This window comes from Coffea arabica, chromosome 11c, assembly GCF_036785885.1.
Source record: "Coffea arabica cultivar ET-39 chromosome 11c, Coffea Arabica ET-39 HiFi, whole genome shotgun sequence".
NCBI lineage: Eukaryota > Viridiplantae > Streptophyta > Magnoliopsida > Gentianales > Rubiaceae > Coffea > Coffea arabica.
The window spans coordinates 40,558,174-40,583,386 of NC_092330.1; the positions used below are offsets into that span (position 1 = coordinate 40,558,174).

The 25,213-nt window shown below is 39.8% G+C and overlaps 5 protein-coding genes across 7 annotated transcripts; 1 reads left to right on the forward strand and 4 right to left on the reverse strand.

Moving 5' to 3' along the window:
* Positions 1-371: 371 nt before the first annotated feature.
* LOC140016644 (proline-rich receptor-like protein kinase PERK8) lies at positions 372-6,457 on the reverse strand. Its single transcript, XM_072070215.1, has 8 exons — positions 4,417-6,457; positions 3,858-4,268; positions 3,688-3,774; positions 2,991-3,061; positions 2,835-2,911; positions 2,581-2,728; positions 740-901; positions 372-636 (listed from the first exon to the last, which is right to left on the reverse strand). The coding sequence occupies exons 1-8, from the start codon at positions 5,684-5,686 to the stop codon at positions 436-438; spliced, it is 2,427 nt and encodes an 808-aa protein (XP_071926316.1). The 5' UTR covers positions 5,687-6,457; the 3' UTR covers positions 372-435.
* Positions 6,458-9,342: 2,885 nt separating this feature from the next.
* On the reverse strand, positions 9,343-13,284 carry LOC140016645 (uncharacterized). 3 transcript variants are annotated; one of them, XM_072070216.1, is made up of 8 exons: positions 12,873-13,283; positions 11,719-11,843; positions 11,570-11,607; positions 10,633-10,743; positions 10,465-10,544; positions 10,301-10,337; positions 9,945-9,986; positions 9,343-9,831 (listed from the first exon to the last, which is right to left on the reverse strand). In XM_072070216.1, exons 1-8 carry the CDS (start codon positions 13,158-13,160, stop codon positions 9,746-9,748), a joined length of 807 nt encoding a protein of 268 aa, XP_071926317.1. In that variant the 5' UTR covers positions 13,161-13,283; the 3' UTR covers positions 9,343-9,745. The 3 variants fall into 3 exon arrangements, with proteins under 3 accessions (XP_071926317.1, XP_071926318.1, XP_071926319.1); XM_072070217.1 differs by lacking the exon at positions 10,633-10,743 and having other exon boundaries at positions 9,573-9,831; positions 12,873-13,284; XM_072070218.1 differs by lacking the exon at positions 11,719-11,843 and having other exon boundaries at positions 9,573-9,831; positions 12,873-13,093.
* Positions 13,285-14,825: 1,541 nt separating this feature from the next.
* On the reverse strand, positions 14,826-15,557 carry LOC140016589 (uncharacterized). The gene has a single exon (XM_072070155.1). It carries the CDS (start codon positions 15,555-15,557, stop codon positions 14,826-14,828), a length of 732 nt encoding a protein of 243 aa, XP_071926256.1.
* A 48-nt stretch (positions 15,558-15,605) lies between these two features.
* LOC140016590 (uncharacterized) lies at positions 15,606-18,976 on the reverse strand. The gene is made up of 2 exons (XM_072070156.1): positions 18,617-18,976; positions 15,606-18,461 (listed from the first exon to the last, which is right to left on the reverse strand). Exons 1-2 carry the CDS (start codon positions 18,974-18,976, stop codon positions 15,606-15,608), a joined length of 3,216 nt encoding a protein of 1,071 aa, XP_071926257.1.
* A 3,442-nt stretch (positions 18,977-22,418) lies between these two features.
* Positions 22,419-24,688, forward strand: LOC140016665 (putative F-box protein At1g47790). Its single transcript, XM_072070237.1, has one exon. The coding sequence runs from the start codon at positions 22,606-22,608 to the stop codon at positions 23,860-23,862; it is 1,257 nt and encodes a 418-aa protein (XP_071926338.1). The 5' UTR covers positions 22,419-22,605; the 3' UTR covers positions 23,863-24,688.
* Positions 24,689-25,213: the final 525 nt, after the last annotated feature.

Below are 25,213 nucleotides of genomic sequence, written 5' to 3' on the forward strand. Positions count from 1 at the left end.
ACACCAGATATGCAAGTACCTTCCGTACTTACATGCATGTTAATCATTCTGTCACACAGGATAAAAGTACAATCTAGAATGCACCAAGGATAATACACGTATAAATAATCATGGGAAATTTTCATGCAAATTATTAGGAGACAGTATACCAGAAAAGTTAAAAAAAAAAACCTCAATGAATTTCATTGAAATCAAAATCTTACTTACAGGAAAAAATATGATAAAAAGAATGGGATGAATATTACATACTCATATAAGCAAAAGCCAAAACTGGTCCTATTTACAATATCTAACCGAGGGTTTGTAGTACACAATCCAAATCGAGAACAGCAGAGTCTGAGAGTGAATAAACATACCAAAGAATAGCAGTCTTTGCGTTTACATTATGAGAATCTTGGCTTTGCTAACCCAACCGGATTGTTAAGGTATTGATCTTTACCTACTTTCACCGTTCTCCGCTAAACTATGACTACCTTGACTGAAAAAGTCGGTACTGTAATCTTGACCACCAAATGCCATCCTTCTAAACAATCTTATTTCTTCAGATTGCTGCGCAGAGTTGAATATTTGACTTTCACCAACTCTCATTCCATTTGTCAAATCTGAGGTAGCCATGCTGTCAAAAGCTCTCACAACCTGTGCCATATGGAATAGAAGGAACATTAAACTCCACTCCAGATGAATGGCTTAGTAAGTAGTAGAAGAACCTTGAACTAAATGTATCTTAAAATGTATATACCTGTCCCATCTGTGGTCTCTTCGCAGATGAATGTCTTACACAAGCTGCAGCAACTTCAATTAATGGAAACATTTCACTATCGACATAATTCTTCTCAAGCCTAGGATCCACCAACTCATCAAATTGCTCTGATTCAAGTGCATGACTAAGCAAAGGGCGAGCCTGACAGAAAATTTGATCATGTAAGCAAAGGTGATTTTACTAACTAATTGCTCGGTATCATGTCAAGAAAAGGGAATCAAATGAAGAAATCATAACAGAGATGCTGAAAGAGTAACACCCTCAGAATCAAGAAGGAAAAATTGCAGTGGTCCAGTTAGTGGGCCATCTGAACATTTACATCTTTGGGGAGAACCTGAAGTCAACACTACAGTGTTCCTAAATTCTAGAATTATGCTTGGAAGTGTTATAGGAAAAAGTACACAAGTAAAAACAGGAATTCACTTTAAACATGGAAAGAATAGCCAAAGAACCCTTGAGAATTTCAAGGCATGGATGCATAAGATACAATCTGCAAATACAGGTATAACCTCTAGGAATGAACCTTAGATTATGCTCCTGCAAAATTTCTAGTTATCCTGGTTCATTTTTCTCTCTGAAACAAGAGGATTCTGGGCAGAAATACTCTACTTTGTGCAGGCATATATAAAAGAAATGGCCCAGCAGATGTCCAAATAAGATTAATTCTTCATTGGACGTGTGAAAAAGGGGAATGATCTGTCTTTTGCAAGGGACAGAAGCAAGGACCTAATAACCTGCAATCAGATGAGACTCCAAGGCAAAATCCCAAAGAAGACACCCCTAAGGAAAGGCAAAATTAGACAACTTCTGCAGAGAACAGATTGCGTTTTCAAATTTAGCATTTAGTTAAATTAAAATTTCTCATAGAGCAATCTGCTCTCGAATAGCAAGGATACAACTAGGGCATTTCTTTTGTTGACCATTGCTATGCCTTTTTTTGGATGCTAGCTTTAAAAACATAGGTCTATCTTTACTCTGGCAAGTAATAACCATCATGACAATCTGCTTTTAGTTAATGAACTCAGGACAAACCATCATGCCAATCTGCTTTTAGTTAATGAACTCAGGATAGCAGGTCTGAGTCCGCAGCTCAAGGTTTTTTCTGTCAGCCAGAATGCTGGGGCTTTATAATTGTAGTAGAACTTTCATGTTCGTTACCACCAGAACCATGCAAGAAATACTACGCAGGGCCTATGTCAAACCCAGGCATCCAGGGAAAACAATTAAGGCTTCTTGCAGAGCACTAACAAGAGAATGCAATTGACAGGAAGGGGCAAGTACAAGGCATGCTGTATGAAAATTGGCCAGTGGACCTTATTCGAAGGCAATGCTACTAGAATACACAGATTGGTCATCAAATGCTGCTGAACTTGGATGCTTGCACAAAATGCTGACTTCAGTCATACTTATTGGAACTTCAAACCCTAAATCAAAACTTTAGCACAACTTGCTGATAGTATCTGACCCAAAGTCTTATGGATTCCCCATACCATCCAAATACATCCAACTTGGCTCAAAGATTTAGACAATAATCCCAAGCCCAAGATCTGACTTCCTTGTTGAGCCACGTGGTAGGCCTAATTTCACCTTGGGAAGCAATGACAGGGGCTCATCAGACCCACTAAGATTCTAATATTTCCTGGCCATCAACTGAAATGCAGTTTTTAGAAAATTTTCAACTTTAACATTTGCAGATCTTGTGCTTGTATTTCTACTTGTCTTACAATTCTCTGTAAGTGTCTCCTGTACAACACATCAACAACTACAGCCTATGTGTCTCCTGTACAACACATCAACAAGGAACTAGCCAACAAACTTACCCACTCGACTAAACTCTCCTCGCCAAGTGGCTGGGATGCATCTACAGGCTTGCGTCCAGTAATTAGCTCCAGAAGTACAACTCCGAAGGAAAACACATCAGACTTTTCAGTCAATTTGCCACTTGAAGCATATTCAGGAGCCATGTATCTGTTTCAACCCAGGAGAAATATGAGAATTAAAAAAAAAATACATATATTCAGAAGCTGCCAACTAGAAAAGAAAAGACTATCTTTCACAAGAAACCAATGCCTACCCAAAGGTTCCCATAACACGTGTAGTGACATGAGTATTGGCATCTTGACATAATTTAGCTAGTCCAAAATCAGAAACCTGTAAGCAAGACATTGTGTTGATATTCTAAATATCTCAAACAAGAATGCACTAGCAACTTGTAAAAAGCAAAGCATACCCGAGCTTCAAAATTGTTATCTAATAGAATATTTGATGACTTTATATCCCGGTGGATAATTCGAGGATGGCCTGCCATGTAAACCAAAAACATTCAATGACAAGGTGAAATTAAATAAAAATTTCAGAAATCAACAATTATACATTATACTTCAAGATGAGACTCAATACTCCTCAAGACAGAATTTGACACAATATGGCTTGGCTACAAACTAAAGTACGAGAAAAAGGACAATGCAAGCAGAACTTCATCTATGAAACCCCAGAAGGAATGGTCGAGCTACTCATGTTGGAAAAAGAAAAATGAAAACTGCAGCTTCTCATCTATTAAAAGAATTGCACCTTCCCTGCTCCACCAATTTCATCTTTTGGAAAGTGGACAGAACATAATCATAGGAAAGCAACTTTTTCTTGAAAAGGATAAAGGAAATGGTTCACCTTATATAGGAAATAATTTCTTTTGCAAACCAATGGCTTTATCCGACTATCCTAATTCTTTATTTATACTTGAAATGTGATGCAAATATCTAAAGATACCCAACCAAGCAATTGATCAAAGTTCCGTTGTAATAGGGGACCAAAAGATAGATAGATCCATAGAGCAGAAAACAAATGATAAGAAGCGTTGCATAATTTTTAGACAAGAGAAGATGGGAGACAGTCAAACAAATGAATAACAAGACAATAAAGTCAATTACAGTCTTCATGGAGATAAGCTATTCCACGAGCTGCACCAATAGCAATCTTGACACGCATTGTCCAATCCATAACAGGTCTACCCTCACCTGAAAAATGCAAGGACAATGAACACTTACGCCACTGAGTATCAGCATTGCATTTTTTTCTGACCACAATATGTAACATTTACCATGAAGGTGGAAATAAAGGGTGTTGTTAGGGACGTAATCATAAACTAGCAGCCTTCTACTGTCAGAAATGCAATAACCCACAAGTGAAACTAAATGCCGATGATGAATACGACTAATAATTTCAACTTCAGCTCTAAATTCCCTCTCCCCTTGACCTCCACCAATGTTTAGCTGCTTTACCGCCACCTCTCTTCCGTCTACCAAGTGACCTTTATATACAGAACCAAATCCACCTTCACCCAACAGATTATGAGGTGAAAATCCATTTGTTGCCTCCATTAACTCTTCATAAGTGAACCATGACCTTGAATTGCCTAATCCTCCAGGTTCTGTTGGTGAATGAACAAAATTGTTGCCAGAGCCAGTTCTGGTATCAGCTGCAGACTTCTCCAGCTCCAACAAGGCAGACTCTGGACACAAATTACAGATTTTATCAAAGATCACCAAACTTTTATACACTGTTTGACAAGTCAAAAATTTCATAGACCAACTAGAACCGAGGCAAAGGAGGTAAGACCGAATGCCAATGAAATAAAAGATGACAAATGCAAAACTCACCTGATTTTGGAGAAGACCCAATGGAAGTTGGTAAAATATAGCCCCCATTGGGTCCAGAAGCCTTTTTCTTACGCTTCCATACGCACCAGGCTGCTGTACCAATCAAACCGAGCAATATGACACCAAAAATCAAACCAATAGCTACTGTCCCTCCTGTTCCAAGTCCGCCATTACCTGTTGATCCTGCGCTCTCTGATGCATTTGTTCCCGCGCTGTTGGGAGTAGGATCACTAGGAGAAGGCGTTAATGGTGATGCACCAGGAGGAGGTGGAGATAACCGAATTGTTGGGGGTGGCGACAATGCTCCTGGTGGAGAACTAGCGGGTCGGGAAGATCCTGGAGGAGAACCAGATGGAGGGGTAAGGACAGGGGGTGGAGGGGAGTTACTTGGGGGAGTTGACACTGGTGGGGGAGGTGAGTTACTGGGAGGATCTGCGGGAGGAGGTGGCGGTGAATTTCGCGGTGGCTTAGATGCTGGAGGTGGAGGCGAATTCTGCGGTGGCTTTGATGACGGTGGGGGAGGTGAATTCTGCGGTGGCTTTGATGCTGGTGGGGGAGGCGAATTCCTAGGTGGCTGGCTAGATGGTGGTGGAGGTGAACTCCCAGGTGGTTTTGAAGCTGGAGGAGGTCGTGGAGGGGAACTTGTAGGAGGATTGGCGGATGGTGGAGGAGGTGAACTGGTTGGAGGATTACTTGACGGAGGTGGCGGTGAACTCTGTGGTGGTACGGATGCTGGAGGAGGGGGTGAACTAGATTGTGGAGGGGGTGTAGTAGCTTGTGGAGGTGGTGGTGAACTCTGTGGTGGTATGGATGCTGGAGGAGGGGGTGAACTAGATTGTGGAGGGGGTGAAGTAGCTTGTGGAGGTGGGGGTGCAGATGATGGAGGTGGTGATGAGGTTGCAGGTGGATTTGATGACGGTGGAGGAGGACTAGAGGCTGGAGGCGGAGCTGTAGATTGGGGAGGCGTAGATGATGAAGGAGGAGGTGGGGAAGCCATAGGAGGTTGCTGTGTCGGAGGAGGTGATGTCACATTAGGTGGAGGAGATTGAGAAGGGGGTGGTGATTGAGCAGGAGGAGGAGATTGAGCAGGACGTGGGGGTGAAGCTGAAGGAGTTGTTGCAGGTGAGGCCAAGTTTTGCTGAGAAGGTGGCGGACTTGGTGTTGGTGGCGGAGAAGTGGGAGGAGGAGAAGACAGCTGAGTTGGGGGAGGGGAGGAAGCTGGTGGAACTGCAGTAGGTGTCGTATTTGGGGATGGAGATATGGTTGCCATATCAACAGCATCCAAATATATCAAGCAAATTTCCACATTCACGAATCACCATCAGGAAACTCTAAAGAGTCGAATACTATATCAAGATTCCAATAACTCCAGAAAAACATCAATCAGTCTAAATTCTCAAGCAATCATCAATTGATTCGTTGCTCTTAATTAGTCTCCCCAATTCGACAATTTACTGAACAATACCAGTCGAATTCCTTAAATCAATCCTCCAATCTCTTTAATTCTCAGTTAAAAAGCTTCTTCAGTTAAAAAAGTGCCAACAAACAAAGCCCAAATCTTTAATGCCAAAAATCCAATCTTGCAGAGGTCCCTAAAACCTTCCCAATCTAGTCAAAATTTAAATTCTTCCTTTCTCACTCTCCCTTTCAGCAGCCAATAAACTCTCCAGCACCAAACCAACCCACCCCTGACAGTACTAATGAAAATCAAATTTTGAGCAGAACCCAGATAATTAATCACCTTTTTAGATCAAAACCACTGATCCAAATCGCTTAACAAAGCCACTTCTCAAACCCCCAGATCGCCAAATGCAGTTATACCCATAACCCAGATCAGGGAACACAAAATCATCAAGAACCCAGATGCCAAATCAAGGAAAAGTCACCCAAAAAAAAAAAAAAAATCCAATCTTGCAACCATGCAAGCAACAGAACTGTATATACATGTGGACACGGCCCTTAAACTAACTGACAGTTTGACACTAGTTCATAGTGCACGATGGAACGATACCATTTTGGATCGAATGGACCATTCAAATTTACACAAATGTTGCCACAGCCTCCAATAGACTTTTACCTTTTCAGTCCCTTCGGCAATCTAGAAATCTCGTCATCAACTTTGTATCCTGCATCCAATCCTTTAGAAAACTCCTATTTGCTTTTACTTTTACCCTTTTATAATTTAGTGAAAAAAGAAAACTAAACTCCTCTGTATGGTAGCCTCCTAGTAGGCTGACACGTCAAATTCAGAATATTGTCCTACAAAATCTCTCTCTCTTTTTTGAAAATACCAATATTAGTAACATCTATACGCGTATTTTCACGCAGTGAACGAGTCACACTGCGTATGAACTTGTGCGTTCATACGACATAATGTATGTAGCATGGGATGTTTGTCAAAATACATGACAATATAATCCTGAAAATTACACACTTTTTAGTCCTTAGTTAATCCTATTTTAGTTAATATGGGGGAAACCATCATCTAACCTTCTAAACGGGTAAATTTTTTCTATGGTATCTGTAAGTAGAATTTGTGGGTTCATCGATTTTTTTCTCTTGGGATAATTTTTTTAACAAAAATCTTGTAATTCACGGGTGAATGATAATTTTACAAGTTTGATAGCGAACCCAACTTCTTTTTTTTTTGTTTTTCCCATTCATAATCAGTTTATCACTCCCATGGACACCGTGTCAGTGATGCCACTCATCTAACACCTGATACGCTGGACAATTGTGGCTAGGAGCCAGGAGGCCTTCATATATGGCCTTGAAACTTCAAGATAAATAAAACACGGAAACTGGGGTCAGTAAAATCCAGAAAGCAGAAATGATAGTGACCCTGGCAAGAATCACTCGTAAGAAATCTGAATTAGAATATGATTAATGCAATTCTCTAAGGCTATGGGTGCGTGCATGTGTGTGACTGTGCGTGTTGTTATATATTTTATCTCTTTCTTACTTACAAAATCAAAATGTCCTAATCATAGCCATCATTTTGGCTTAGGCTGTGCATCATATATTCAATTGGGTGCTTCGTTATTACGTCAAACTCAATCTGTTTCTCTTTATTTTGAGCCAAAAGTTTACGCCATGTCGCAGCAACGTAGATGGTCAACGCCTAAGATTCAAACTATTGATTTGACATTTATTTTGGAGTTATCTTTTTCCACTTCTTTGTTCTTTTTTGGTTCATACTTTCAAACTAGGGAGGGTTTGAGTATGATGATTTTTTCCTAACGAAGTTTTTTTCCGCTGACGCACGTATTTTATGTTATTGATCCTGTCTAGTAGTCTACTGACAACTAATAATTTTTTTTGGTTTTCTAGAGCAAAGTTGATTTTTTCTTTTCTTTTCTTTATTTTTTTGCTATTTGTTGTGTCTCTAATTTTTTTTTTTTTTTTTGATAGATGTTGGTGACATCTTTCAAGCGATAGGCGTTGATTTTTGGCTCTATAACCAAAAGAAGAAACCCCTTGGAAGCTACCAAATTTATGAAGGAGTCAAATCAACTCATAAGAACAATTTTCATTGCAAGTTTGCATCCTGAAAAAATCCTCAGAATACCCCATCAAGCGGTAGTGGGTTGTGTCCCTTGAACACTTCTTCTACTCCCAAGTCTTACGGCTCTCATCAGCCATATATTAATCCCGTGAAACACAAAAGTTGTCAGTCAATAATCACGGGCTCAACGCCTATGTAATCATAGTTACATGCTAATGCAACTTTAATAAACATCTAATCCATGTAACCCTATGCCAAGTTTACATGCTAATCCAACTTTAACATCTAAATGTGATTCGATAATTTGACAGAAAAACAAATTAGAAGATGATCTTATGCTGCTACTTTTTAAAAGAGTAGAACCAATCATTCTCTTGTGTGGATGCCTACAAAATATGCTCTCATGAACCCTAAAACAAAAGGAAGAAACAAAATGCTTTTGACCCAGGCCACGCTTTTGACCCAGACGCTGCCCCTTTGAGTAGAAACTTTTCTTTATCTCATATTCTTCGAAAATATCTTCTCTTTCTATTTCCCCTCTTTGCGAATCCACCTACAGAGAGCAATCGTGAAATCGCGATATTTTTTTTTAAGCAATAAATATAAATATGAGAATTACACTGTAATAAAAAAAGACGAGTCATCCCGCTTAACTCAGTATGCCATTTAATATAAAATTTTCCTAAGCATTTTACGAAATATCTAGACGTGGAAGAAGTCTCGTATCTCATATTCTGCACCATGTCAACTTTTGTGGCAGAAAGGTATCTCATATTTGTAAGCACGTCTAATTGCCTGCACCAACAATTTTGTTTCCCAAGAATGGATGCACTTCTAATTTTGATGTGGGTTCTTTATTGACATATTAATCTTCAAGTCTGCCAATATTGTCAAAAAAAAAAAAGAAAGAAAGAAAGATAAGATAGACGTTCTTCTTTTTAATTTTTTTTTTTATAAATGTAAGTGAAAGATCTTGAATCCACAACCTCTTACTTACAATTCCTTCCTCGTACTATTCAATCTATCCCTCTTCCAAAATCATCTCTTTCTCTTACCATCCAGTTCATTTCTCGCCAAATAAGTGATCTTGTATACAGTGAATTAACACAAAATTGGAAAACCATGGCAAAGAATTTGGGACATTTTTGATGGACTTGATTGAAGCAGAGCGCTGTTTTATAACCAATTGGACTTTTCGTTATCAAGACAATGGATCCATCCGCAGTGGACCAGGATTCTGCACCATGTCACGAATGCATCGTTGAACAATTCTGCATCAATGTCATCAACAAGGGAGGTTTATTTTAATTAAGGAGTATTCCATAACAGGTGAAAGGTTTAATACTAATTTAGTTTGTCGAACACATAATTGCCAAAATTCAACTGTCAGTTCTCTTACTTTCGTATGATGATTCACATGCTTAACAACTCATTATTGCATTTAATTTGTTAAGAATGACAGTTCATTTACGAGTCAGAAAATAATGCAGGCTCTGGTAATGGTATGTTTCAGTAATACATCAGACCACATTCTCCATCTGAGAAGAAAATTGGCTGATAAGAAGCCAGCTACTCTTGGTAGACCATGCTACATGGTGGTCTTACTATGATAAAAAAAAAAAAAAAAAAAAGGAGCCCTGGTGACTCGGTGGGCAATCAAGGGCATCATGCCACCTCTATCTGTGGTTAAACCTCAATATCTAACTACAATTTAGTCATCCCTTGTTGGAGTATGAACGGTTAGAGCAGTTGAGGCGACCTCGAGCCAAAAAGTAGGCAAAGGCAAGGCCAAAAGTGAGACAAAAATGCCTATGAACAAGATTGTCAATTGAGCTTGTTCTTCAATCTTGAATTCCTCCTGGCATGGATCTCTGCTGCCCAACTCTTTCCTATTTCAGTCTGGATTTTCCCTGCATGCGGATGAAAATCACGAAGCAAGATCAAATTGACTGGCTGTACTTGTGACTTAAAAGAGATGAAATTGTTGTTCATATGCTAATGTGCAAGGAAATGAAAGATATACCAGCAGTTGACAGGTAGAACTCATCCAAGACCTTCCCATGCTCTGCAACAGTTTAACACCAGATAAGAGATATCACATGATTCAATTGTAAAAATAAGCAACACTAATTATTTTTGGTGTACAAAATCCAGCATTTTCTACTTGTGCAATGAACTCATTACCATCTGGTAAATGTTTAAGAACCTTCAAAAATTTAGACGAGCTATTCAAGAATCCAAAATTTAACAATGAAGTGGACTAATGGAGTAACAAATTACTCTTTGAAGAACATCTTTGTTAAGAGCTCAGGTAACAATATCATGAAAATAATTTAGTCAAATAAATAGTTAGCACAACTTTCATGAATTAAAATTAACCTGTTTCATACTCCAGCGCCTGCAGAATCATTTCAACCTGTTAAAGATATGAAATGGTTCAGGGGAAAAAAAAAATAAAAATAAAAGACTGAAAGTGTCACAAGTAATTACAACAGATTCTTTATGCAAACGAGACAATAAATCAAATGCAAGGGGCTACATACTTTGTCAAAATCTTTAACAAGATTGGCTTCTAAAGAAGAGTTGTTTTCATATTCTTCCCAGAGTTCTTTAATCTCTTCAGCTGCAAAGACACAAAAGAAAATATTGTGTTTGATTGATAGGACACAACATACAAAAATTGGTAATCTATCCCAAGTGTTAATTAATACCCCTAATTCCTCCACCAAGAATCTCACACATTTCATTCAAAGCAGCCTGCTCCAGTCTGCTTTTTTCTGCCTTTGGCACACCATCAGATGGAGTTATGTCTCCAACAATAGCTGTGAAACAATAAAAAGCAGAGCTCAAAGCTTTAGAGCTCAAAAATGTTGAAAAAGAGTTGGGTAGCCAGGCCAAAGAAATTGATGGTACTACGAGAGGAAAGAAAATATAAGCAACAACAAATTTATCAAGATACTGACTGCATTTGCTCATGCTCATGGCAAGCGTGGAAAATCAGTATGGCAAGGCATGGAAAATCAGCACTGGAAGTTGATTTGCATCAATCCATGAAATCTATCAAATGAAGAAACTAACATGCTTTATATAGTAGCTTATTCGAATAGAAAGGATCAGGTTACATTTCCGATCCATCTTGGGTAATGATGCTCAGTTGCAGAGCTTTCAGGCTTACTCTCCTTAAAATAGAATACACAATTGGCAACAAAATTGGAAACCACAATTGGTTAGTGTTCAGTTCTCCAAGTATTTAGGCTTTTTATACTTATTTTGCAGAAATCTAGTACCCCAACTGAGTAATAGAGCTTGTGCACGAGAAGGACCTGAGAATCATGAGAACCAATGATTCCATATATTTTTGGAATTAATAACAATAAGAAAAGGAAGTCTTTGATTCAAGCCAAATTACTGCATGCTCCTCTCAGAGCAATCAACATATAGTTTCTCTAATATAGCAAAATGATGCTCTGCTTTACATAATTTTCTCAAAAATCAAGAATTATTATGTGGAGCCTAGGTACTAACATTTTAACACCCAAATACCTTATAAAGCTCAACAAATATATAGGAGCCTAGTAAGAAGTTACAGTAGATGCAGCAGGGAAGGAATTCATACTGTCAGAGCTCAGATGTCAGAAAATGAAGTACCTTCAGCAATATCATGAACAATCGCTATCTTGATGCACCTGTTTGGAATGAATAAAAGACCAGATTAAGAGGATGTACAAAAAATGAATAATAGATAACAGATACCAAGTTAACTAATGAGTAATATGCTAATTTTGGCAAGGCTCAACCTTTCTCTGTTGACACCAGGAAGGTCACTGGCTATCAAAGCCATCAAGGCCATTCGGTACATATGATCTGCAATGGACTCAGAGCCCTTTATGCCATGGTTAATCCATCCCTTCCTCTTTGTGGTCTAGAGTGAGACAGATATGTTAAGAGTTTGCTCTCTGTGTTTGTGGAATACTATAAACACGTCTACAAGCATTATTTAAAGGCAATATTACTTCTAGTAAAAAGCTTTGTACTCTGAAGTAGGTCTTAAAAATAGTGGTTCCCAGGTAAATTGGTTCTTCTGAGTTTCAATTGTTTTCCTTCTTTACCACAACTCAAATATCTACAAACAAGCAACCAAAAAAATAAAATAAAATCCCTTTCCAGAGCAACCCATCCAGAATGTCCTAGCTTTTAATTCTTTTTCTAAAACCCAATTACTTGGCATCCCAAACTCAAGTGACTTCATCTCTCACATATTCAGAAAGCTACCACCTTCGAAATCAAGCATGTCTCGAGGAGACAAAACTACTCAATCCTTCTCCCAGATTTCACATCATAAATAAATAAAAGTACAAACCGTATTAAATTCAACTACAGCCAATGTATTCAGCACAATCACGCTCAGACTCTTAATTTCAACTGCCTAGTGCATACATATCTTACTCCCTAAGAATAGCGCCTTTGCAAGGTGAAGAAACTTTACTCACAAATTCCATGTTTCTTCAACCCCTACAAAACATATGCACTATATCACTAGATACTATGGCCAAAACCTACATATACCCCCCGTAGCTGTACTAATCAGTTGCCTAACGCCAACCTGACTGCATATTCTGTAAATGCCTTGTAGGTAGTCTAGTAGTGCCAAAAATCCCACCTAGTAGAATGGGTACTCCTAAATTCTACACCAAAACGTAACCACTTGAGGCTTTTCAGCTTGTTACCTACACATTCAACTTAACAGCGTCACCACCCTCGTACAAAAACATCACCCGATTTCTGGTTAGCTAAAAGCATTCCAACAACAGTAAAAAAAAAGAGAAAAGGTTTTACATTTTCTTATGACAAAGTAATTTGCAAGAAATGTGCATAATCAATAGGAAGCACAATCAGCATCGTATTCTCCACTGGCTTTATTGGAAAAAAGAAAAAAACTCAAAAATAGTACCTTAAGACGGTGGCACAAGGTGAGAAAATCAATGGCAGAGGAAGGAGAAGAAGCAGAGGCCTGTGGACAATCATCCGGCAGATGGGTCGGGTTCTTTGACAAGGGTACAGTTAGATCCACAATAAAAGAATCCGGGTTGGGATTATGACAACAAAGAGAAACCAATCTAGACCTTAATGGGCCATCAAAAAATGGGATCTTTACTGAAAATCGATGAAGACGAGGGCGCATTACATAACAGCTCCCTGATAAAGAAGCAGAAAATTGGCATCCTTTAACTGCTGCCATGGAAAAATCTACGTAAAGAATGAATAAAACTTAAACTTTCTGCTCAAAACAAAAGGACCCTTTTCAGTTTGTTGTGACAATGCCTTGATTATTTGATTCCGTGACTGTTTTTGTTGGCTTATATTTTCAGGCAAAGGGGAGATGAAGGTGGGGAGAGTGGGGAGGCCTTTGGGATGCTGGGGCAAGTTTGTGGGGCTCCCAATAACATTTTGGGCTGCCTTTTGATAAACGACAGCCTTAACTTTTAAGGCCTCCATGGGCTCTTACTAAGGTCAGAGTCCGAGAAAAACTATCGTCAGTGAAGCGTGTGAATGGTGGGCTTTTGACCCCAAATTAAGAGGCCTGAAGAAATTTATAGATCAGTGTTGGCATTTTTTTTTTGAAATAATAGGTTTCTTTTTTATTATTTTGTAAAATTCAAATAGTAGTGATCTAAATCGAAAAAGAATAAGAAAGAATTCCACGGTAAGTGAATTGCAAAAGGAAAGACAATTTTCAGTGAGTTTAGTGATTGAGATTTACGAATTTCTTATGAGAGTTGCTATCAGTAAAATTTGACCGAAGATTTTGTTTATATGTAGCATTTACGAGTAACCGTTTTCTTTATCTTGTTAAGATAAACGATTAAGATCCATCAATAAAATTTTGGGGACAGAAGGTCTTTTAAAGTAATGATCTTATGAAATTTGGAGAAATTACTCAATTAGCCAAAGTCTAGTAAATAGTAGTAGTTTAAAAAAAAATCCGTTGACAAATACAATTGAGGTCGTTCCCACATCATTTACCAAAAAAGAGTTAGAACAATAATTGATAAGCTTTTTCATTGTGCTTATTTTAGCCTTGGTGGAAAAAAAGAAATCAATTTCAATTTTATCAATTTCGCAAATTACAATACTCACTCAGTAAGCAATGGCTTATGGGTTTTGAGATGTTGTTTATAAGATATCATTTTTGGTTTGATTTTTCAATTCTTAGACTCAGACCCTCTCTCATTGTTTTTTTTTTTTCTAAAGAGCAGAACAGTGATAAAGTGTTATTCGATGTTAAAGATCCACAGACCTATAATTTTCCATCCAATTAATTTGTTAGAACTTTCGTACCATTCTTCTTCCGCTTGCTTAATAAATGGTAGCATTTCTTTAGATTTCGCTAATTTGTTTCGGTTTTGGTCCAGAGTTTTGCAGTTTTGGTTGTAAAAAGGCTTGTACTCCCCAGTAAAACTTTTTCACGATTCCAACACACAATTTTCAGGAGCTTTGAGCCCCTCCCCAGTTTCTTCCAAGCGAGTAATAAGTGAATTGAAAATGAGAATCATAAAACATGGTGGCCAAAACAAGTTAACTATCAGGATCTTCAATAGCCATCCGTCCCATTTCGTCATCCCTTCGCAGAAGAGAGTAAAACAATCGCATGAAACTAGTGGTAGTAGAACAGCTTAAGTCCTCCATGATGTCAAACTCATTAATCAAGATGAGAGAACAGCAATTGATAAATCACTGTGTGTGTGAGGCCACTTGGGCAATATCTAAGCACACTCGTTGAGAGCCCTTAGTTTAGTGATCAAAATTGAAAGTCCATGAACTAGAAATCTTGAATTCTAATCCCCCATACTTTTTTTTTTTTTTTTTTCCAAACGGCAACATTCTTGTATATACCAAAAACAAATTACACACTAATGGAGCAACTGCCCCTACAATCTGCTTGAAGCAATTCAAGCAGCCAAGCTGGGAAGATCACCTTCCATTCAGCAGTATCATCCATCTTTAAGGCTAGTTTTGCCAAGGAGTGACTAACAGAGTTGTTCATCCTCCTTGTGAAGGAAAAACAACATTTGTAGAAGTTAGACTTTAAGCTATCAATATCTAACAAAATAGTTGCTATCTCAGAATCCCCATCCCCCCTATTTATGCTATCTATGAGATGCTTGCAATCTGATTCAAACACCACTCTTTTCCAACCCTGCTGTTTTGCCATTAGCATAGCAGCTCTTAAGGCCAAAGCTTCCTCCTGTTTCGCACTAGAGCAACATGTGTTAGGCACGGCCCAGGCACCCAAGGCATTTCCAAGACAGTCCCTGGCAATCATCCCCCAACCAGCTCTTTCAGTCTTCTGCTGCACAGCTGCATCAGAATTAAATTTAACCCAGCCCCCCTCAGGTTCCTTCCATCCTCCCATCCCCTCCATTCCACAGTTCATATGACTACTATTATCCCCATCCACGCCCTGTGCCTCCTGAAACTCCCTCCACTCCCTTGTTGCTTTACTTACAACTGTCATTGGATCCATTCCTTTGTCCTCGAACTGCCTTCTGTTCCTGGACTTCCAGATTTGCCACAACACATTCACAGTCAACTCAATTCTCTCCTGACCACTTTCCATACCCCTGACTTCCCTCATCTCCTCCCACCAGTGCCCAAAATTATTCCTCAAATACTCCAATCCCACTCAGCTTACAGGTGCTGCCTTCCAAATTGCCATAGCATTTTCACAGAAAAACAGTAGATGTTCAATAGTTTCCGGGTACTCCCCACAACATTTACAGACAGAGTCCCCCTTAGCACATCTTTCATTGATAACAGCATTTACAGGTAAAATCCCCTGTAAACACTTCCAGATGAAATGCTTCAGCTTATGCTTGACTTTTAGCCCCCATAGAAAACTCCAACCCTGTGAAGTACACCTCCTCCTACTGGTTGATTCAGCCCCCATCCCCCCAATATCCCTCTTCCCACTAAGACTTCTTGCCAACCTGTAACCAGATTTTATTGTGTACTCCCCAGAGCTGGACTGACTCCAATATACAGCATCCTTCCTTCCATATACACTCAATGGGATCCGCAGTATTTCCTTCCCTTCCTGCTCCTCAAACATCTGCCCAATCAACTCCTTCCTCCACCTCCCTTCCTGAATAAGCTCACACACACAGGATATACCCAACCCCTCCTTCCTCTTAGATTTAACTTTCCCATCTGTTGAATTAGGAAGCCATCTATCCTCCCAAATACTGATAGATTTCCCATCCCCCACTCTCTTCCTTAGTCCAACCTCTAAAATTTCCCTTGGCCTTAGTAAGCTTTTCCGGCACCATGAGTCAGTGCCAGTGCTTTCCATCACCCATAGAGAGGACCCCTTGAAGTACCTGGCTTTGATAACCTGACTCACCAACAGAGTAGGCCTGGTTACAATCCTCCATAGTTGTTTTGCTAACAAAGCCAGATTAAACTCATGGAGATCCCTGAAACCAAGGCCTCCTTCTGTTTTCACTTCTGATAATTTTCCCCAGCTTAGCCAATGTAACTTCTGTTCATTCCCTTTCTGCCCCCACCAAAACTTAGCCATCTCTGAGCAAATTCTTCTGCACAAATCCTTTGGCAACAAACAACAAGACATGACATACGTAGGAAGGGCCATGATCACAGATTTAAGCAAAACCTCTTTTCCTGCCTGACTCAATAACCTCTCCTTCCAACCATGCAACCTTTCCAGTGTTTTATTCCTAATAAACTCGAATGCATGCCTTTTTGATCTTCCAATGGGTAGAGGCAACCCCAGATATCTGCTGTGAATAGCAAGCCTCATTCCCATAAGTTCCCTCATAATTCCATCCTTCAGTCTACTGCCTATATTTTTACTAAAGAATAGAGAGGATTTCTCTATATTCACAACTTGACCAGAAGCTTGTTTATATACCTCCAGAATTCTCATAATCTGCCTAGCCTCCCCAGCATTTGCCTTACAGAAAACCAGAGAATCGTCTGCAAAAAACAAGTGTGATAGGCTAGGCGCCCCTCTAGCAATCCTCAACCCAGTCAACTTACCCTGCAACCTTGCTTTCTGCAGCAGAGAGGAAAACCCCTCAGCACAGATCAGGAACAAATAAGGAGAAAGAGGGTCCCCCTGCCTCAGCCCTCTTGTTGGTTTGATATACCCCCTCTTCTCACCATTAAAATTAATGGAGTAGGTAACACTAGAGACACATTCCAGCACCCACTGAATCCACTTAGGACAGAATCCCATTTTCATCATCATTTTTGCCAAAAATTTCCACTCTACCCTATCATAAGCTTTTGACATATCTAATTTGATCGCCATATAACCATCCCTGCCCACCCTCTTATTTTTCAGAAAGTGGATGCACTCATGAGCTATCAGAACATTATCCAAAATCTGCCTCCCAGGAACAAAAGCAGACTGAGAACTACTAATACATGCACTCAAGACATATTTGAACCTGTTAGTGAGAACTTTGGAAATGATTTTGTAAAGGACATTGCACAAACTTATAGGTCTAAATTCGTAAATGGAACTAGCAGTATTTGATTTAGGAATCAGACTAATAAGCGTCTCATTAACAGATTTGAGCAGGTGGCCAGAATGGAAAAAACTGTCAACAGCACAGACAATATCAGACTTAAGAATAGGCCAGAATTTTTGGAAAAAGATTGGAGACATACCATCAGGTCCTGGAGACTTGTGAGGATGCATCGAGAAGACTGCTTTACTGATTTCTTGTTCTGAAACATTCCTGGTAAGCTCCCTATTCATCTCCTCAGTGATGGTCTGTGGAACACACTCAAGAATCTCAGCAAAATCCTCAGGGTTCTGAGTAGTAAAAATTTGCTGGAAATAATCTGATATCTCCTGACATGTCTCATCTTCACTCTTACACCAATCCCCAGACCTACCCTTCAACACACCAATCCTGTTCCACCACCTCCTACCAGACACCTTCGCATGAAAGAATTGGGTATTTCTGTCCCCTTCCTTCAACCAATCTACTCGAGCCTTTTGACTCCAGTAAATCTCCTCTTTCTTATATGCCTCAGCCAACTGCCTCTTCAGATTAGCTAACTTGATCCTATACCCCTCACCCTTTATCTCTTTAACCTCTTGTATTTCCCCCTTCACCTGCCTTATCCATTTTTTTGAGTTACAGAAACACTGCCTACTCCAGCTGAGCAAATTCATACGAACTTGCTTGATTTTCCTTTGAACCTTAAACATCCTGGATCCCTCCTGGTGTTCTCCCCATGCCTTTTCAACCACCTCCCCAACATCCCTTTGCCTCAACCATCTCCTATCAAACATAAACCTCCTTCTCCACCTCCTCTCAGCTGGTTTAGTATCCAACACCAATAAACAGTGATCAGATGCCTCAGATTCCACATGGATACATTTGGCCTTCTCAAACCTCCTTATCCAGCCTCTACTTCCCAGGATTCTATCAATCCTTTCTTTTACCTCTCCCTCACTGTCCCAATTATTACACCAGGTCCAGGGAACCCCTTCAAACCCAATATCCTGTAACTCATTTTCATTGATGAAATCATTAAAATCCAGGAAACTCGCCTCAGACCTGAGCCTCCCCCCCACTTTTCAGCATTAGAAGTAATGTCATTCAGATCACCCATAATAGCCCAAGCATCCCCCCACAGACAACTTCTCCTGGCTATTACCTTCCACTGCTCCCTCCTAATCCTAACATCTGTACTAGCATACACACAGACACACCACCACTCTACCTCAGCTTCCTTATCATCTATTAGCAATTCGATGGTAAAACTTGAAAATAGCACTTTTTTAACCAGGAGTTCCTTCTTCCACATCACAGCCAAGCCCCCTGCCAATCCCACAGGATCAACAACAAAAAGGTGATCAAATTGTGTCTTTTGCTTCACAGTATTCAAATAACTTTTTTTCTTTTTTGTTTCTGCTAAAAACACCAAAGATGGAGAGTGGAGCTTGATAGACTCCTTAAGCTGGGGAACTGTCAAGGAACTCCCCACGCCTCGACAGTTCCACACCACAGCTCTCATTGGGCATGTGGAGCCCCATTTAGGGTGGACTCCATCCCCTCACAGTCAGCTAACCCCACATACTACTCCACCCCTGTTTTACTCTTTTTATGATTTTCCTTCCCTACCTGTTCCTCCATTTTCCTTTTCCCCTTCCCATTATCACCATCATCCCTATTAACCTCCCCCAGTGGTTTCCTTTTGCTCATCTCAAGGACCAACCTCTTCCAACTCTTATTAGCCCTGTGAACCCCTTTACCCCTTCCCCCCTTTTGCTCAGATTCCTTATTCTCTACCACTGTCTCTCGAACCCCCAGGCCTTCCTCCATAGCCTTAACTCCCCCCTTCATACCATCAATCCACATAAAATCTGCCCCCTCTTCCACTCCATCCTTACCAGGCTTGCCCTCCAGCAGCTCCCTCAGTTCTTCCTCTCCCCTAGCCTTCCCCTGTTCAATCACATCCCCCAAACCCTGCAATCCTACCTCCTTAGCCCCCTGCACCCCCACATTCCCCTCCTTTCCCCCTAAGTTCCTTCCTCCCTCCTCCTTCCCACTACCCCCAGCCTCAGCCCCAATTTCCACGCCCACACCTTTATTACTCACCCCCCCTGCCCAACAACCTTCCTCCCCCTGATGGAAGTCTGCCGTGTAAGTTAACAACAGCTTACTACTAGGACCACAACCACTCCACCCATCCTGGTCCTGACGCTCCTCACCCTCTGCCCTACAAAAGTCCCTCCCATTCCTATACTTCTTATTAGGACTTCTAGGATAGCTTGCCCTCATCCAGTTCCCAAACTGAGCCTCTCCTTCCCTGTTCAACCCCCTCTGGTTGCAGTTTCTCTCAATATGCCCAATCAATCCACAGGAAAAACAAAAATCCGGACATTTCTCATATTTAAACTCAATCCATCTCCTCAGCCCACGATACTTAACCATAACCCCTCTTGGTAAAGGAGCACCTAAATCTATCTCCACTAGAGCTTTGATGTGTTTACCATCCTTCCCTCCCCCCTGGGGAATAATCACATCCTCCACACCAGGAAAAATACTCCCCAACTTCCTACCAACCTCCTTTGTCACCCAATGTAAGGGGACATTCCACATCTGGACCCAAATTACCGACTTACTCAACGCCTCCTCATCCTCCTCCACTCCTATTTCCCACTTACGTAAGACTAGAGGTTGACCATCAAAAATCCATGGCCTCTTATTCATTATTCCCACCATATCCTTCTCCTTTTCAAACACAAACTGAAACAGATTGCGTCCAATCTCCACCACCTTCCCAATCCTTACCTGTGACCACATATTACCGACAAAATTCCTTATACCACCAACATTTGCTTGCTTATCCCCCCAGATCTTTCCAATTAAACTCAGCTTACACTCCTCCACGCCAGGAGCCAGTTCCTCATCATCAAGACTAACACCTGCTCTTTCCCCATCTGATAGTTTGAACCTTCTGAGAACCTCCTCTATACAATCCATAGCCTTCTTCCACAGACCACACTCGAAGATTACCAGAGAGCTACCAGTCCAGCTCAGATCCAAGACCAGCAGATCTCCGATACCTCCACCCAGCTCCAGTACCAGCTGATCCTGTCTCGAATATTAAAAAGATGACGGAATCAAAAGGTTGCCATAGAAGGAAAGTTACGTAGCTTCCCTCCTAGTTCTTTCCATTTTTGATATTTTGAAAGTTTCGAAGAAGATACACACCCACTGGGGGAGACTTTCTCTCTCTAAGACAGAGAGAATTTTCCTCTCATAGTGAGAGACATGTCTTGCACTCAATCCCCCATACTTCGTCTCTCTGCTTCTTAAATCTCAACTTTTCCTTAATAGAAAAAAATTTTAAAAAAAGGGGCTCAAACCTGAAAGTGGAAATTAAAAGGTGTGCTTAATTTTGTCAGAATTTTGGAATGTCAATTCGTGGTTTTATTATGAGCGTGGTGTTGGTGATGGAATTAATATGCATGTTACTCCCGTTGGTTCAATCAAGAATTTTCAATTTTGACCTCAAGTAAGGAATTTTTGCTACAGGAAGATGGAGCAGAAAAGAAATATTCAGAGAAACGATACACTGCAGGATATAGGTCATGGTTATGATGTATTCCCCGGAAGTGAAAACGATATACTTCCACCAAATCAAGAGTGTCATGAGAGACAGTTGCAACTGCTTTGCACAAAAAGGAGTCGATTTACTTTGTCTTTAATTTGGTGAGACTGTTACAGGGAGAGGAAATTAATAATGTTACAGATGTAATCTCAACAATAATGTTGTTGATTGTTTTGGTTTGGTGCCTACAATTTTCTGGAGTTCAATGAGCAGGATTTTAGCATGTTGTTGAAATCTTTGATGCATATTTGACATCGTCCAAGCATGTAGAAATTCCATATCCTAGAAAAGTTGTCCTTACAATAAAAATAATTAAATAGAGTAGAAGTTTACAAAAATACTTGAAAATACTAGTAATTTACAAACGTGAAGGTAAACTTTTGAACTTTTAACAGCCTCGGATGGCAAAACTATTGTTGAGCCGAGTTATTCGATTCGAGTTTAACAACATTAGCATCAAAGGAATTGAACTTTGCCCAACTTTCTTTTGATTATTCTCAAACTTTTAGTCTGCTTTCTTCTACTGCCCCATCGTGTCTTTGTAACAGTTACAGGGGTTTTCGTTCTTGGAGTCAAGAGCTGCCATGGTTATGTTTGCATATATAACAGCAGAGTAGCTTTCAGGGCAATGTTCGTTGTTTGGCTTTATCAGCTGCCATCTACCATGTTTGGCAGGCTAAAACATAAAGGTGTTTCAATTTAGAGATTTTCTGCTGTCTCAAATAATACGGCCCATCATCATAACTGATGTTTGTGCTGCTTCTGCGTTATAAGAAGGATTCAATTTAGTCGGCTAAATTGGGAATTGAGCATTGCTTGGAATTTTGGCCAGGCTATTTTTGTATAAGTTTGTCCTCGACAGTTGTTTTGTACAGTTGTACAGCTATAGATTACAAGCAATTTCTTCATCAGCTTATGCTTTTCATTATAGCTAGATTTTGAGAAGGTGAAATTTTAACGATGTGTGACTTTGGATTATGTAGAAAATCCTCAGTTAGCTCCTTACATTAATACAAGTCATGTGTTGGGTGTATTGAGTTAAAAAAGTTTATTGCGTAAATCATTCTTCATTTGATTACTAAGCATCAAACAAAAACATATATTGCTTGGGAACCTGCCTACACCTTGCCTTATTATCCGTCTTCATGCAATGAGTAATGACAAATTGTTTATGTACGTTTATCAAGGGAATGGCAAATTGTTGAGACGGAAGCCATGGGCCTTGAGCTTTGAGAGAACTTCCAGCAAAATCCCTATTGAGATAAAACAATTTTCCTTAATTTAAAAAAAAAAAAAAAAAAAAAAAGGAAAACGTGACGGCAAAGTTCTGAGTCTCGCCGCCATGACTTAATTGGGAACGGGGTTTCCAAACTCCAAAAGGAAACACCAAAGCCTTCTCTGTCTCTGTGTGTGTGTGCCTATATATATATGTGTGTGTGTATGTATGTATATTCTTCGGCTTCATCGACCTCAACCTCAAGTGGGGTTCACTATTATCAAAACCCTAAACTCATATCTTCACCAACATGGATAAAATTCGGGCAGAAGCTATTCAAGAAATACTCAAGAAACTTCCAACAAAATCGTTATTGAGGTTCAAGTGTGTTTCAAAGCGATGGTGCAGCATGATTGAAGATCCCGTTTTTGTTGATGCTTTTCGTGTTCGCTCGCACAATCGAAGCGCCAGTCTCCTTATTCGTAAGAATCATTATAGAAAGCTTAACAATGGAGGTGTACGGAAGGTAAATGACTTTTTCCTAGTGGATTTAAAAGGCAATTCTGCTCCTCTCCCGGTTCCATCTTATCTTGAAACATTAACCTTTCCTTACGAGGAGGTTGATGGCACTATTATAAAAGACGAGCCTTTTCTGCACTTTGTTGAAGGCTTAGTGTGTATTAATAACATCATATGGAACCCTACTACAAGAAAAATCATGGATCTTCCCCCACGAAAGTTGAATCAGAATGAAGACACAAATGTTGTTGCGGGCTCTTATTTTTGGTGTGTCTCAGCAGAATACTTTTTAGGGTTCGATTATTCAACCAGGGAATACAAGGTTTTGAGCATCTCTCGCACCGGGTCAAAAATAAATCACGGCCGCAAGAATGCGTGGGATACTACTGATGACCAAGTATACGCAGAAGTTTTGACTTTGGGAACAAATTCTTGGAGAAATACTAATTTTTCTCTTCCTCAAGATCTTGAATCTGACTTTTCTGTCATGACAAATTGCACAATCAATGGCATAATTTATTTGGTCATCCACCGGCATCGGTACCGTTATGCACCACAAAGTTACTGCTTACTGACTTTTGATCTAAGCAATGAGAAATTTCAGCTTTTACCTATTCCCAAAGGTTTTGATTATTCAGATCATGCTTGCGAGGTGGGAGAAAGATTTGCTTTGATTGAGCAACTGAGCAGAACGATTTGGATATTACAAGATTCGGAGAGTGGAAAGTGGACTGAGGAGGATTTCTTGTGGCCTCAAGATTGGTATAAAAATCTTAGTTATGACGACAATCGTCCTGTCATTGATTTTGATATAGAGCCCATTGGTTCTTGCCCAACTGGTGACATTTTGTTTAAAAGACTAAAATACCTTGGTGGGGAGGATGACGAGGATGACGAAGAAGAGTCGCAGCCAAGTACTTGTGTATGCTACGATATGAAGCTAAAAAGTGCAAGGATAATCCCGGAACTAAACGGGGTAATCGATCCAAGGTATGATTGGGATGACATCTGCATCAAGCATGTGGAAACTATACACCCGCTGAAGTAGATGTACGTATTCTTGATTCTACTCGAACAGAAGAGTACTTGAGTTGATGAGTTAAATTTTGCTAGAGAACTGAAAGTTTTCGAATTCGTTTTTTCCTGCAGTTATTTCAATTCTTGCATGAGATTCTTTTGCTTTTGCAAATATTAATGGCAAGTACTTTTTTTCATTTGACACATTGGTGAGGACTAAGGTAGCGAAACCATTTCTTGAACGGAATCGAAATATTTTTCGTCTTCTTTGCCAGCAATTTTGCTTCAAAACCTCTTCCCCATTAATAAACTACGTAAAATTGCTCTTTCACTGTGACGTAAATTATATCCAGCAAATCTTCTTGTCGATTTATTGTTGCAAGATGCTTGGATTTCAAGTCCAGAGATGGGCTATTGGTTTGAACCAAAGTGTTGAAATTTTATTCGAAGTTTCTGAGTTTCCTGCCGGGAGTGATAGAAGACTGAAAACCACAATTATCGACTACAATATGGACCAGAAAGAAGCCAAGATGATTCCGGAACTAACCGGGTTCATCGATCCCGGTGATGGCATGTTCTTCAACCTTGTCGAAACCATATCCACTGAACTAGTAGAGAAGTTTTGAGGCAGTACTTTTGCTCTAGTCAAATTCAGAGTTTTTTTTTTTCCTCTTATTGATTCAATGAATTGAAATTCTTACCATATGTTATTTTGGCTCTGTCAAATACCATTCTGGCAAAGTGCAAAGTTAGTACTTCGTTTTTTACTTTATGGTAAATTGGAACACAGTGGAGAGGAGTAATGGATTCTGATGTTTTGAGACAAATAATAAATACAAATTATGATAATTAAAGAAGCATTAGAAGCAAACCGATTTCATGGATGGTAGCAACCTGTTTCCTCTGCTATTTTATGGTCCGCAGCGACTACAACTTCTTTTTTTTTTTTTTTTAAAGTATGAGGGTTCGAACCTTAGACCTTTCACTTATATTCCTAACACCTCTGACTCATGGGCCTTAATATTGAGCTTATGAATGACTTTAATATTGACAATTGTTACCATGAAAGGCATTATCGTACTAGTAACCGCATACTAACTTTTAAGGTGAGTGTGTATAACTTTCACATTCTTTTTTTGAGAGTGGAAACTGGAGAATGGTGAATCTAGCTAACTTGGCCAGAATCATGGCTTGTGAATCCACCCGATGGTCCTTATCTTGATCATGAAAGGTGGGCTGCGTCAATTGCTTCAATTCAAACCACTCAGATTTTCCATTCTGTACAAGAACGATTTGGGTCACCATTATACTCCATTGATTACTTTTGTTTTCTCTATGATATGGAGACTCCAAGCATCAGGAGAGTCCCCCAATTGACAGCG

Coding starts and splice junctions, on each gene's coding strand:
- LOC140016644 (XM_072070215.1), bottom strand. CDS start 5,686: ATGGCAACCATATCTCCATCCCCAAATACGACACCTACTGCAGTTCCA. Junction 3,062..3,687: donor AGCTTATCTCCATGAAGACT/GTAATTGACTTT, acceptor TTTACATGGCAG/GCCATCCTCGAATTATCCAC. Junction 637..739: donor AGAGACCACAGATGGGACAG/GTATATACATTT, acceptor CATATGGCACAG/GTTGTGAGAGCTTTTGACAG.
- LOC140016645 (XM_072070216.1), bottom strand. CDS start 13,160: ATGGCAGCAGTTAAAGGATGCCAATTTTCTGCTTCTTTATCAGGGAGC. Junction 11,608..11,718: donor CCTGGTGTCAACAGAGAAAG/GTTGAGCCTTGC, acceptor CATTCCAAACAG/GTGCATCAAGATAGCGATTG. Junction 10,744..11,569: donor TGTTCATGATATTGCTGAAG/GTACTTCATTTT, acceptor ATTGTTTCACAG/CTATTGTTGGAGACATAACT.
- LOC140016589 (XM_072070155.1), bottom strand. CDS start 15,557: ATGAGGGAAGTCAGGGGTATGGAAAGTGGTCAGGAGAGAATTGAGTTG.
- LOC140016590 (XM_072070156.1), bottom strand. CDS start 18,976: ATGAGAGCTGTGGTGTGGAACTGTCGAGGCGTGGGGAGTTCCTTGACA. Junction 18,462..18,616: donor TTAGGAGGGAGCAGTGGAAG/GTAATAGCCAGG, acceptor AATGAGTTACAG/GATATTGGGTTTGAAGGGGT.
- LOC140016665 (XM_072070237.1), top strand. CDS start 22,606: ATGGATAAAATTCGGGCAGAAGCTATTCAAGAAATACTCAAGAAACTT.